The sequence below is a fragment of the Equus quagga genome, chromosome 12 (genome assembly GCF_021613505.1).
Source record: "Equus quagga isolate Etosha38 chromosome 12, UCLA_HA_Equagga_1.0, whole genome shotgun sequence".
Lineage (NCBI taxonomy): Eukaryota > Metazoa > Chordata > Mammalia > Perissodactyla > Equidae > Equus > Equus quagga.
In genome coordinates this window covers 90916640-90928589 of record NC_060278.1, presented here as the reverse complement: position 1 = coordinate 90928589, position 11950 = coordinate 90916640, and the positions used below count along the sequence as shown (strand labels likewise).

Genomic DNA, 11950 nt, shown 5'->3' with positions numbered 1-11950 from the left:
GCAATCCTCCACCATTTTCTAATTTCCTGTAATGACTTAGTCACAAAGCTCTGCAGTAACAGACTTCATCTTACTCAGTCCCTTGGGTGGGCATAATCTGTGCACGTTGTATTTGTATGAATTTGGTTTCTCCATTTCTTGCTTTAGCCTTCTCTTCCCATATTTTACCACTTATTTCACTCTTAACTTCTTTATTACCTTTTTGCCTCCTTTGTTTGTTCCTTTGGCAAAAGAGTTTCTTTCCAGCAGTGCCAGCAGGAGGCAGAGGCAGCCCCACTGGGCAGTAGGACACCTCCACCACGTCTTAGTCACAGAGAGGGGCCCCGCTCACTCCAGGTGGCCACCCCACCTTCAGAGCTATCCTGAGTCAAACCCATTCCTGGGGAGTCCTGAAGACCCACAGGACACTCGCCCTCCCCTGGGCTGTCTCCTCCTGCTGCAACCCCAGACAAGAGCCCTAAGCTGGGTGACAGGAGGCCACCCTTCACAGCTGTCTCTAGAACACTCAGCTAGGCACATCCACCTTCTCTCCAGGAAAGATCGTGGCAGGGTAAGGGTGGGGACAGTAAGACGTCTCCATGAGTAGGGTGCTCTGGTGGAGAGGAAGTCCTCAGTGTGGACTTCTCATTTGTTCCTCTCAACAGAGTAGACAAACTATTCCCAAATTTCCTTTGTTCACAGATTCAGTCATTCATTAAAAATCCGGAGTCCAGCACTGTGCTGTGGATACTCCACGCTGAATGAAACACCCGTCCTGCCCTTGGGGAAAGCTTTCCAGTTTAGAAGCGATCATCCTGGGGCAGAGATAAAGCCCAAGGCACTGTGGTGAGCACTCTGTTAGTGGCTGTGCGAGGGCCCCAGGGAACCCAAGGGTAGCAAATTCCTGCCTAGCGTGTTGGGGAAGGATGGACAGATTCCCCGAGGAGAACTGCGCATGCTAAGGTGGTCACGAGAGGTCACGGCATACTGAATGTGAGGGGTTAGATGAAGCCAGAGCGCTCAAGGATCAGCCCCTCGGCCTGTCTCTCACCACAGCCCAAACGTCCCCCTGAGTTCTGGTCTACAGGAACCCTGACTAGGTCCAGCTTAACGCTTGTTTGACTGTGATGTGTCCCGGCTTACTTGCCCAACCCAGGGTCCTTCCCCATCAGGGCGGGACCTCTACAGCAGTCTTCTGACCTCAGCCCTGCTGTTCAGGCTGTGTAACGGCTGACTGTGGGAGAAAGGCCCCCAGCCCTAACAGCAGTTAGCAGGGTTCCTCCCACTGGAAATGTGAAATGAAAACATCTTTCACATGGAGGTCGGTCCTGCCTTCTTCTTCACATCATCCTTCATCAGCATCTCATCAGGCCTTGGGCCCAGCCACAGACGGCCAATGGCTCACTGGCAAGGCCTTGGGAGATCTTGCGTTGGCTTGGGTCTTCCGCCTTCTCCACCACCACCACTGCCCCCTCCTGGTCTTCGGCGTCAAAGCCCTTGAGAGCTGGAGATCCAGGCGAGCACCCCTGGTAAACTGGATGAGCAGACAGGCTCTGAGGGGGCCTCATCAGAGGCATGGGCCAGAGGCTCCACAGGATTTAAATGTCTGGATCCTGTGACAAGGACACTAGGAGCTCAGGGGAGTTCTGGGCTCAATTACTGGGTGTGTTTGAGAGTTAAAATTCTCACCAAAGCAATCTCTGTCACAGAGGGGTTATCTGTCCATTTCAGAGGAAGCTGCAAAGGTACAGCGAATGTGAGGTTATGGCAAAACTGGAAAGGCTACAGGAGTCACCTTCTCCAACCCCTGTCTTCTTCAGAAGGCCTGAAGAAGTGAAGCAGCCAACAAACTCACAGGGATAGAAATAAAAAATATGCAGGAAGCCCTCGTATGGTGGAAAACGTTTCCAGCAAATAAAGTATGAACAAAAGTTGAGCCAAGGCCTCATTTCTGCCCTTTCAGAAGTGGGCACCAAGCAGGCCCCTAACAGAGTGACTGTGCACGATCTGGTTACCCTCTTTGGGCCCTTTTTCCTTATGTGTAAGAGGAAATAATAGGAGGAGGGGAGTATTTCCAGCTCCCGAGATTTCGTGGGTGATTGCTTTTGTTACATAAACAGTACCTTTTTTATGTATTTATGTGAAAGACCTCCACCTGCTGGGCATTCACACAATTTCTGAATAAAGTGAGAAGAATACCTACACTGATAATATAAATCTTAAAGGATTTTTTCTTTTAAAGAATGGAGTCAAAATGCAGTAAGAAATCAGCCTTCTGCCTTTTGTACACCTCTGTCCTCCACTGTCTTCATTCACTGGTGAAGAAAGTGGATGCCACAGCTCTCCCATGGTTCAACAAAGATGCCAGAAGGCCACTTAAAGTTTCTGCACTGCAGAAGCCCCAAATGAACACAGTTCTAAAGGGTAACTCCCAGTGTCCCTAACTGTTCTCCCCAGGAGAAATCCATCTTGCAGCCCAATGTCACCGGCAGACTCAGGGAGGACCCAGCTAGCACAGTCACTGTCCTGCCACACTGGCTGACGGGGCCCAAGGGCCCTGGAGGGGACCCCTCCGTTACGCCTACTCGCCAGCACCGCCTCCACTGGCCCCCGAGCCTTTGCCGGATGCCGGGGCTTCTGAGGAGCGAGAAGCCTGCTTGGGCAGGCGGATGGGGACGTAGATGTTGGAAGCGCAGTGCTCCTTGAAGTACTCTCCTCCTTTTTCTTCATACTCTTTCCTGGTGATCCAGACTTCACTGTCCTCGAGGTGGTCCAAGGCCCAGTCACGAGCACCGTACCAGGCGTCCAGCACGGGGTTAGAGGCAAGCTGAACCTGAAACACAAAGAGAACGTTCACCAGAAGGACTCCCCCCACCAGGCTCGAGGAGGGAATGGTCAGCAGGCCCAGCTACAGCACCAGCCCACACCCCCATTTTATCCCCAGAAACACACAGAAGAGGGCCCCGACTAATTCCAAGACAGTGCAGGACTATCTCTGCACCCCCACACAAAGCTGAGCTGAAACACCCCGATTCTCCAAAAGAGCCCGAGAATGCAAAGCACACCAGACTGGACCCCAGAGAATAAACGCTGTCAGCTGTTTTCTGTTTTCTGTGAGGAAGTTCGCCCTGAGCTAACATCCATTGCCAATCCTCTTCTTTTTTTGCTTGAGGAAGATTAGCCCTGAGCTAACATCTGTGCCAATCGTCTTTTACTTTTTACGTGGGATGCCTCCACAGCATGGCTGATGAATGGAGTAGGTTTGCACCCAGGATCTGAAGCCGTGAACGCAGGGCCGCCGAAGCAGAGTGCACGGAACTTTAACCACTCGGCCACAGGGCCAGCCTCCGCCGAAGCAGAGTGCACGAACTTTAACCACTCGGCCAGAGGGCCAGCCCGTCAGCTTTTTTATGAACACAAGACCTGGACTCTGGGTCAGAGAGGGACCAGGTGCCCTGCCTGCTGCTCCAATGCTGTCATCCCCAAGCTGTCTGATGAGAGGGGAAGCAGAGCTGGCACTCGACCTGGGGGAAAGGCCTTCCTGGCCCCGAGCCTCTCTCTGCGAGCAGAGGGAAGCAGATGCTGATGCGAGGCAGCTCTGGCCATGGTGGCAAACGAGCCTCAGGAGGAATGAGAGCTGAGAGGACGACCTGGGGCATTCTCCATGAGGCTCCCCAGGCTCCATTTCCACTGCTCACTAACGGAGCGAGGCTGAGGCCAGCAGCGCTGTGCGTGCCCCTCAGCCAAGCTTCACAAGCATTCGGGGAGGGCTCTCTGTAGTTCAAATCAGGCTCCCTGTTTTCTGTTTTCAAATCAGGCTGCCTGACTTCCCCCCTCCCTCTCACCTCCCTCTACCCCCAGAGGAGTTACAGCTTGGAATGGTGGTTTCAGAACTGTCTGAAATAAAGAGCAGGCGACACAAAGCAGAATCAGCATGCACAGATGGAGTAGGATGAAGCAGATAAACCCACGAGTTCAAGAGACTGACCGCCTGGGCTGATACAGGCAAGGGACTTGTGAGAAGGGATCATCAACAAAACTGGGATAGCAGGAGACCCTGGTGCTCTGGCTTAGAAAGAGTCAGTGAGAGAATGAGTGGAAGGCACTTGGTATACTCCTGGCCCAGGGTAAGTGTTCAGTAAATGGCAGCTATCATTATTACCAGTAAAAACTGCAATAAGATATGTGGAATATAACAATGGAATACTATACAACCATAAAAAAGGATGCTTTGGAAATGTACCTACTGATATAGAAAAACTGCCGCAATAATTTGAAAAGTAAAAAAAAATACAGGTTACAAAATAAGCTATAAACAATCTCTCTTTTTGGTTAAAATCATACACGTGAGAAAAAAATGACCTGAAAGTATATATACAATGTTGCTCACAGTGGCTGAACTACAATCATTTTTTTTCCATCTTCATTTTGGTTTGTTTAAATTGATATTTTAGTAATGTGTTTAAATGTTTTGTTGTTTAAATAAGAAGAAACAACAGAAACAATTTTTTGAAGAAAGTGTGTAAAAGTTGTGCACATCTTAGGGCCTCATATGGTTCACGTTTGAGCCACTGCTGTACACATCATCTAAAATTCGAACATCAGGGGCTAATTATAGCATGACACACACTCAATACATCAGCAATGTGACAAGGAGCAGGAAAGGTGGAAGAGACGGAAGCTGGGGCTCTGCCACATGAGCCGGAAACAGCTAAGACAGAGCCGGGAAGAGAGACCCAGCAGCAGCATTTCTACAACCAATGCTCACAAAGTAATTCACGGGAAAGGCTTGGGATTATCAACAAATAGATCTAGAAAGTCCTATAGCTCTGTTCTCAATGCTGTCATCACAAGTCAACACCACGAGCGTGCACCCATGCTCATCCTGAGGCTCCAGCGCTGCTGATCCCTCCTGTGCTCCTCCCACCCCTCCCACGGCCTCTTTCTTAACCTCCTTCACGGGCGCCCCCATCCTCCAACTGCCTTTAATCGCTGGGGTTATTTAGGCTTAGGCGTGGCCTCCACTTACTCTTCCAAACCGCACCCACGGGCACATTTCTGCTGGGGGACCCCAGCGGACCCTTCCGCCTTCTCCCACTCGCTCATCAGCTAGCCATGACTCAGCTCTTCCTGGGTCTCCCACCAGAAACTCCACTCAGCCACGGGACTCCTTATCCTCCCCCTCAAGCCTGCTCTTCCTCTCCTATTTCCAGTGAATGTCATGTTTATCCAACCAGATGCCCAACCTAGGCCTGGGGAGTTGTCTTAGGACCCACTGCTCTGCTCCAATCCAATCTATGACCCAGTTCTGACCATTTTACTCCCTTACTCTCTCACACCGATGCCCTCTTTCCTCTCCCTCTGCCACTGCCTTCAGGTTTCTCGTGTAGCTGCCAAGCAACACTGTGCCAAGGGCTTGGAACACAACAACTCACAAGACAGGCAGGCCCTTCCCTAATGGAGGCAGGGCTAGTAAGGAATGTTGCTAAGGATACGGAAGGCTTCTGGGGGAAGTGACGACTCAGCCAGCCGTGAGGGAGCTGGGAAGAGTAGTCCATGCAAAGGGCAAGCCCCGAGGCAAGAAAACATGGCATATTTGGGAAAGGAAGAGTACACTGGCTGAAGTACAGGGAGGAGGGGGCAGTGATGAGATAATGAGGAATAAGGGAGAGTTACCCAAGGTCAGAGCTCAAGAGACCTTTCTAGTACACCGTGGTGAGTGCTGAGGAGTGAGGACTTCATCCTAAAGGCCGGGGAGCTGCCCCCAACTGCTCTCTTGCTTCCAGTATTTCTCCTATACTCCATTTTCCACACCAGCGTCAAAAATATCTTCCTAAAGTGCAAACTGGATCACATGATTCCCCAGCTTAGACTCCGTCCTGGTCCTGCACGGCCTAAGGATAACAACCGCTGGGCAGAAAGCGTTACTCTAGCAGGCCTGATGCTACTCCTTAGGAAGGCCTGCTTACGAGGCTGGTCCTCAGCTGGCATCTGGGAAGTGAGATCTCAGGAGGGTTGCCCCCATTAACTGACAGAAGTGGTTCCCTGCGCTTGTTTGAGCAAACAATGTGGTTTATCCTGAACACCTGCTTCCTTCTGTGAGCCTGGAATGTAGGTATGTGCCAGGTGGGGGAGCCCACATGATCGGCCCCAATAAAAACCCTGGGCACTGAATCTCCAACAAGCTTCCCTGGTTGGCAACATGTCATATGTGCTGTGACAACTCGCTGCTGAGCATCAAGCACGTTCTGTGCGACTCTGCTGGGAGAGCACTCTGGAAGCTCCCACCTGGCTGCCCCCAGACTTCGCCTCACGAACCTTTTTTCTTTACTGAGTTTGCTTTGTCTCCTTTCAAATCAGAGTCATGAGTATGATTACATGCTGAGTCCTAGTGAACCATGGAACCTGGGCTGGTCCTAGGGACCCCCAACACAACAGCTAACGTGTGAGTGCTTATTCTGTGCAGCCCTGTGCTGAGCACTTGCTGTGCACTAGCACACTGAATCCTGGTAACAGGCGCCATGATTATGCCCTTCATACCACTGAGAAAACTGAGGCAAAATTCAGTAATGGCGGTGACGGAGTCAGGACCACAGCTCAGAGACCACACCCTGAATGTAGGATACATCACGCAGCATTGGGGATCCAGGTGAAGCCTCTCAGCAGGACACACAGGCTCTGCATCATGCGGGCCCTGCTGACCTCTCCACGGCACCCCTCCACTCCTCTTCAACAACCATAAGCTCTAGCCACACTCACCTACTGCTCACTCCCCGCCAACAAGCTTTCGGCTCTTGAGCCTTTGCTCATGCTAGGCCCTGTGTGGAATGCTCTTTCCATCCCACCCCACTCCACACTGCCTAGACAACAAACACCTCCTCATCCTTACGAGATGCAGTTCCATGGAGCCTTTCCTGACCTCCAAGACTGACAGGTGAGGTGCCCATGCCTGCAGGCCCATCATGCTCCAGATTACCACGGCCTATTTACTTGACTGCTGCCCCGACAGACAGCAAGTTCCTTACAGTCAGGGGCTACGTCTAGGACATCTCAGTATCCCCAAAGTGCCTGGTCCACTATGGGAGCTCAGACCGTGTTTCCTGGTGAGCAGGGATTCAGTGGATAAATAATGGGGCATCCACACCATACAGTCATAAAAACATAATATGTTAGAAGAAGGACGACATGGGAAATGTTCATGACAGGTTAAGGAAATTCAGGTTACAAGGCAATCTACAAGCTTATGTGTAGAAAATCTGAAAGAAAAGCTTTCCCTGTAGAGTAAGGACTGTGTGAAAAGAATGACTTCTCATTGTACACCTTTTTGTAGTCTCTGAATTTTATTATATGCATGTCTTCCTTTTTCAATTAAAAAAAGAAAACAGAAATATATGAGATATGATTCTCATTCTGCTTGAAAAATTCAATATAGATTAAAGACCAGAAGGAAAGCCATTAAAATGTTAACAGTGGGTATCTCTGGAGAATGGAGCAATAAAGTAATTTTTCTCACACTGAATTACTTTTGCAATTAGAAAACAAATAATCAACGCTATTTTCAAAACAGCTGGTTACATGAATTATCAGTACCTGAAAAGAAGACTGAAAGGGTCTCATCTCCAACAGCTCCTTTTCGATTCTAACCTTCATTCCTGGATACATCATGTTCCCGCCAGTGAGGAAAACGTTCTGAACCAGCATTTCCTGAACGTCCTTTGGGTACCTAGGAGAGAAACGATTCCTTCTGGTATACTCCCTCCAACTTGAATATTAGACAAGAATGCAGAGGTGGAAATGCAAGCTTTCAGTACAAAATAGAAAACAGGTACACAAAAAGTGTTAAAAAACCTTCCCCTTTTCCTTTGTGTCTTGTGAAAACTCACACGGCAGGAAAAAGCCTGTATAAACGGGAGGGGAGAGGCACGTTCTTATAAAAATGCAAACTCTAAATAAAATGTCTGCAAGGAGGGGAAAAAACTGATAGGTTCTGCATATTTTTAGGGTGATTTAGAATCACTAGTCTTCAATAATGTGAAGGTTTATATGAAAGCCAATGCACATACATTATCATGTTGCTCACACTTAAAAGAAATTCTTAGAGCTCCTCAAGTCAACTGAGTATTTACATGTTCAGAAAAGAATGACAGAGCCCCAACTCTGTGCCAGGCCTAGCGAGAGATAAAGAAGACTATCTGGCACAGCGAGTCAAGGAAAAGGAGCGAGAGGACAGATTTCCAAATGCCCAACCACCAGATCTACCAACCAATGCAAAATCTGAGGAACCGGTTCAGGAAAACAGGAGGAAAAGAAGGTCCCGTCTCACCTGTCCAGAATGTACTGAAGGGTCTCTGCTATCCCAGCCTGCTCTTCTCCTATGAGCGACGGCTGGAAGATAATTTCCGGAGCTCGAATTCTTTCTGTCCCAACAAACAGCTGATGATATGCTGCCAAGTTAAACACGGGCTTTAAAAACCCAAGGTTTAGAAGATATTTTTAGGCCATAATGACAAACATCCCAGTTCCCTCAAACCGCATTTCTTATTCCAATATAGCTTCTGTCCTTCGTACATGCCAGAGTAACCTCCCCCCAACACTCCTGATTTGATACTTCCATTTTCTACCTTTTTTCCAACCTCTGAACCATAAGTAACTACAAATTTGCATCGTGAAATGGTCCCTGTGTTGCAGGGAACAGGACTTCATGAAGAGCAGCAACCGAAAGGCCAGTAGTGGAAGACCAGTCTCCCACCCAATGCCTTGCTCAGCAGCCCTGTCCCCACGGCCAAGAAAGCTTTCTCCCAGGCGTGTCTCAGACCCAGGCCGGTCTACCTGGTTGCCATTGTAATGACAGAAACGTAGACCCAAATGAGCATTAAGCATAATGACATTGGCTTAAATTTAAAGGAAACCACTAGAGCTGGTCTTCAGGTCTCAAGTCCACAATTACTTGCCCAAACGTTTCCAGCAAGAAGAGTGTTTCTCACAGATCTACAGGTCTTGGTGCTGGAACCCCAATCAATCACTGGGAAAAAACCCTGACTTCAGATCTTTCAAATACTGGTATCCCCCTTCCTAGAAAATACAACTGGGATTTTTTTCCTTCTAATATTCCTAAAGGAGCAGACTAGACCAAACTAGTCATTTATGTCAACAGCCTTAAAGCATAAGCAGGGCCTGGGCTACAGGAGTCCAACCTGGACAGTGGTGACCGGCTTCTCCACTTCGGGCGTCTCCTCTGAAAACAAGGGTTCGAAATCATTGATGCTTTCCACATCTTCTAGAGATGGCTCCAGCTGCTCCAGGTCAGGGGTCTAAGGACAGAAGCAGCAACTAAAATACGGCTCCTGTAACTCCAGTGAGCCTTAGTCCTATGAGTTCAGTGTCATGAAAAAGAATTGGGATCTCGCCCAACGTCCTCAAAGTTTAAAAAAACTATGAAAAATTTTCTAAGCCATTAAAAAAAAACCATGCATGACCACAGGATTAAAAGACTAAACAGAACAGGCTGTGCTCTTCCCCCTGCCTTTCCCTCTCAGACAAGCTCATCAACGCCCCCCTCCTCTCTGGAGCCTCCGATGGGGCCAGCTCAAGCCCGGGGTCCAGCGGGCCGGGCCACCTGTGTCGGTCACACCACCACACAGAGGACTCCACGCGAGAGGGTGATAGCTGGCGTCCTACAAAGTGGCTCAGGCTACCAGCAAAATTAAATAACCTCTTAATGATTAATAAACATACGTGCCAACACCAATGGGCTGATTAATTAGCTGACCAATTAGCCCCTTGACAGCAGGTCCACCGGGCTGAGGACATGACTAAAAGCTCCAAGGTGGCAGAAGGCTTCCTATCTGTGGAGCCCTGCAGAACAGGCTTTCCTTGTCAACAACAATGAACCTGGTGGGAGCGAGCAAGCTGGCACCATTCCCTCAGCAGAGGGCTTAGGGCACATCTAAATTTTGACCTGGACAAAAGAAGTTGAGTGGTGGGGTGGAGGGCGGTGGTTCTGGATGACATCGTCAGCCATCTGTCCTTTTGCCATGTGAAAGGCAGATGAGTTCTACCTTCTGGATTCAAAGGGGAGAAGTTACAGGAAGAAATATTCCATTGCAGCCCACGGGAGAATGTTCTACCGACAACAGCTGTGGCGGAAAGGACTGTCTTACGGGATGGAATCTTGGGAAGATTCAAGCAGACTCAACATCAACAGCCAAGCAGGCCTGCGAGAAGACCCTATGCCGAGTGTGTCCTCTGAGCCTCTCTTTGTTCTCAGAACCTATGAAGTATGTAAATCACCAATAGAATCCAGAGCTTGTGAATAGACTTCTCTAGAACCTATTCATATAGGCTGCAAAGGTAAACTAGCATTCAAACTCACTCTTAAAATAAGGCAACACCCCTCAACATTTGCTCTTGGCTACTCTCTCTCGGGGAGCGCCCTCCTGGAAGCCGTGCTGGGAAGCCCAAGGCACATGGAGAGCCCACGTGCGAGTGCTCAGGTCAACAGTCCCTGCTGAGTCCAGTTCCCAGTGGTCCAAGTCTTCCCAGCAGCGGCCCAGGCATCATGGAGCACAGAGCCCCGCCACACTGTCTGAACTCCCGGCCCATCAAATTCACGAGCACAATATGCCACTAAGTGTGGGGTGGTTTTCACACAGCAACAGATGGGTACAATGTGCTTCGAGGCGGGCAGGAGTGGAGAACGCCCCAGACTGCTACCAGGCAATCCTTCAGTTCCTCTTCGGCTTCCTTCTGCTTTCCCCACAGCAGCTGTCTGAGAGCTTTCCCTCCACTCTTCTCCGCAGCCCCCCTTCTAATCCCCACCAGCGGTCCTAAGCAGATCACCTCTGGGGCTTCAAAGTACCAACTTACCTACGCATTCTCTATTCCACCTCCTGGTCTTTGTTCTAGTCCCTTCTTCCTTCCTTGTCTCAAAGGATGAGAACTATCCTAGGTCAAGCCCACCACCATGTTCTTAAAACTCTCCCGTCAACTTTTCTGGTTTCTCTCTTTTCTGACTGCTCTGTTTCAATCTTTCTCTGGCTTTTTCCCTGCCACCTAACCCCTAAGTGGTGGCCGTCCCCACGTATTCTCTTCTCACTCCTCATGTGATTCTAGGTCCTTCCACAGCTCGGTCCTGGAAAGTTCCACCTGATGCCCCCCAGAGACTTTAAAGATAAGGTGCTCAGAACCCAGCTCATGACCTTGGTCACTGCCCTCCACCCACTACCTTTCAGTACAGCCTCAGTGTGACCAGGGTGAATCTGGAACCAGACTGCTTGTGTCTGACTCTCAGCAACACTACCTCTAGCTGTGCAACTTTGAGCAAATTCCTTCACTCCCCTGAATTTCGGTCTCCTTATCTATAAAATGCGAATGATGACAGTACTTACTGAACTGCGGAAACTCATCAAGACAACACTTGCAGAAGTGCTCAGCACAGGGTCTGGCACATCACATGTCCTATTATCATCAGTAATGCCGCTCCTGTCACTTCTACCCCTAAATGGCACCAAGATCTTTGGACCCTGACATTTACATCTCCTCCTCCGCCCTCCATTCCCGTGGCTACTGACAAATCCCAGGTCCCATCTGCTCTCTTCTGGACTACTACCTTTCGATCCTGTCTTCCCACCTCCAGTCTTGCCTCTCCCTAAACCCATCATCCTAACTGCCACCAGCTATTTCCCTAAAATAAACTCTCCTTGCTCAGCATACTCTGAAGGTTCTGTCTGAAGGATCACATCCAGGCTGACTGATAAGGATCTTTATAGGCCGGCCCTTGCCTCCCTTCCCCCTTCATCTCCCACACGCGACTAAACAAATGTGCATGCTCCCTGCACATGTGGTTCTTCCATCTAAAACGTCCTTCCCTCCTCGTGAAATCAATAATCAATTAATAATCAATTAATTCAGGGCCCAGGTCAAATATCCCAATCCTGTCTCAAAACTCCACCTGCAGTCTGCCGCCCCCCCC

General features: G+C 49.5%; 1 protein-coding gene across 1 annotated transcript in view; it reads right to left on the bottom strand.

Moving 5' to 3' along the window:
- Positions 1 to 346: 346 nt before the first annotated feature.
- ACTR5 (actin related protein 5) overlaps positions 347 to 11950 on the bottom strand; it is a 23961-nt gene continuing 12357 nt past the window's right edge. The window contains exons 6-9 of the mRNA XM_046680042.1: positions 9174 to 9290; positions 8303 to 8442; positions 7570 to 7702; positions 347 to 2812 (exon numbers count right to left, since the gene is read on the bottom strand). Coding sequence (XP_046535998.1) covers positions 2561 to 2812; positions 7570 to 7702; positions 8303 to 8442; positions 9174 to 9290 — 642 coding nt within the window. The 3' untranslated portion in view covers positions 347 to 2560. The remainder of the gene's footprint in view (positions 2813 to 7569; positions 7703 to 8302; positions 8443 to 9173; positions 9291 to 11950) is intronic.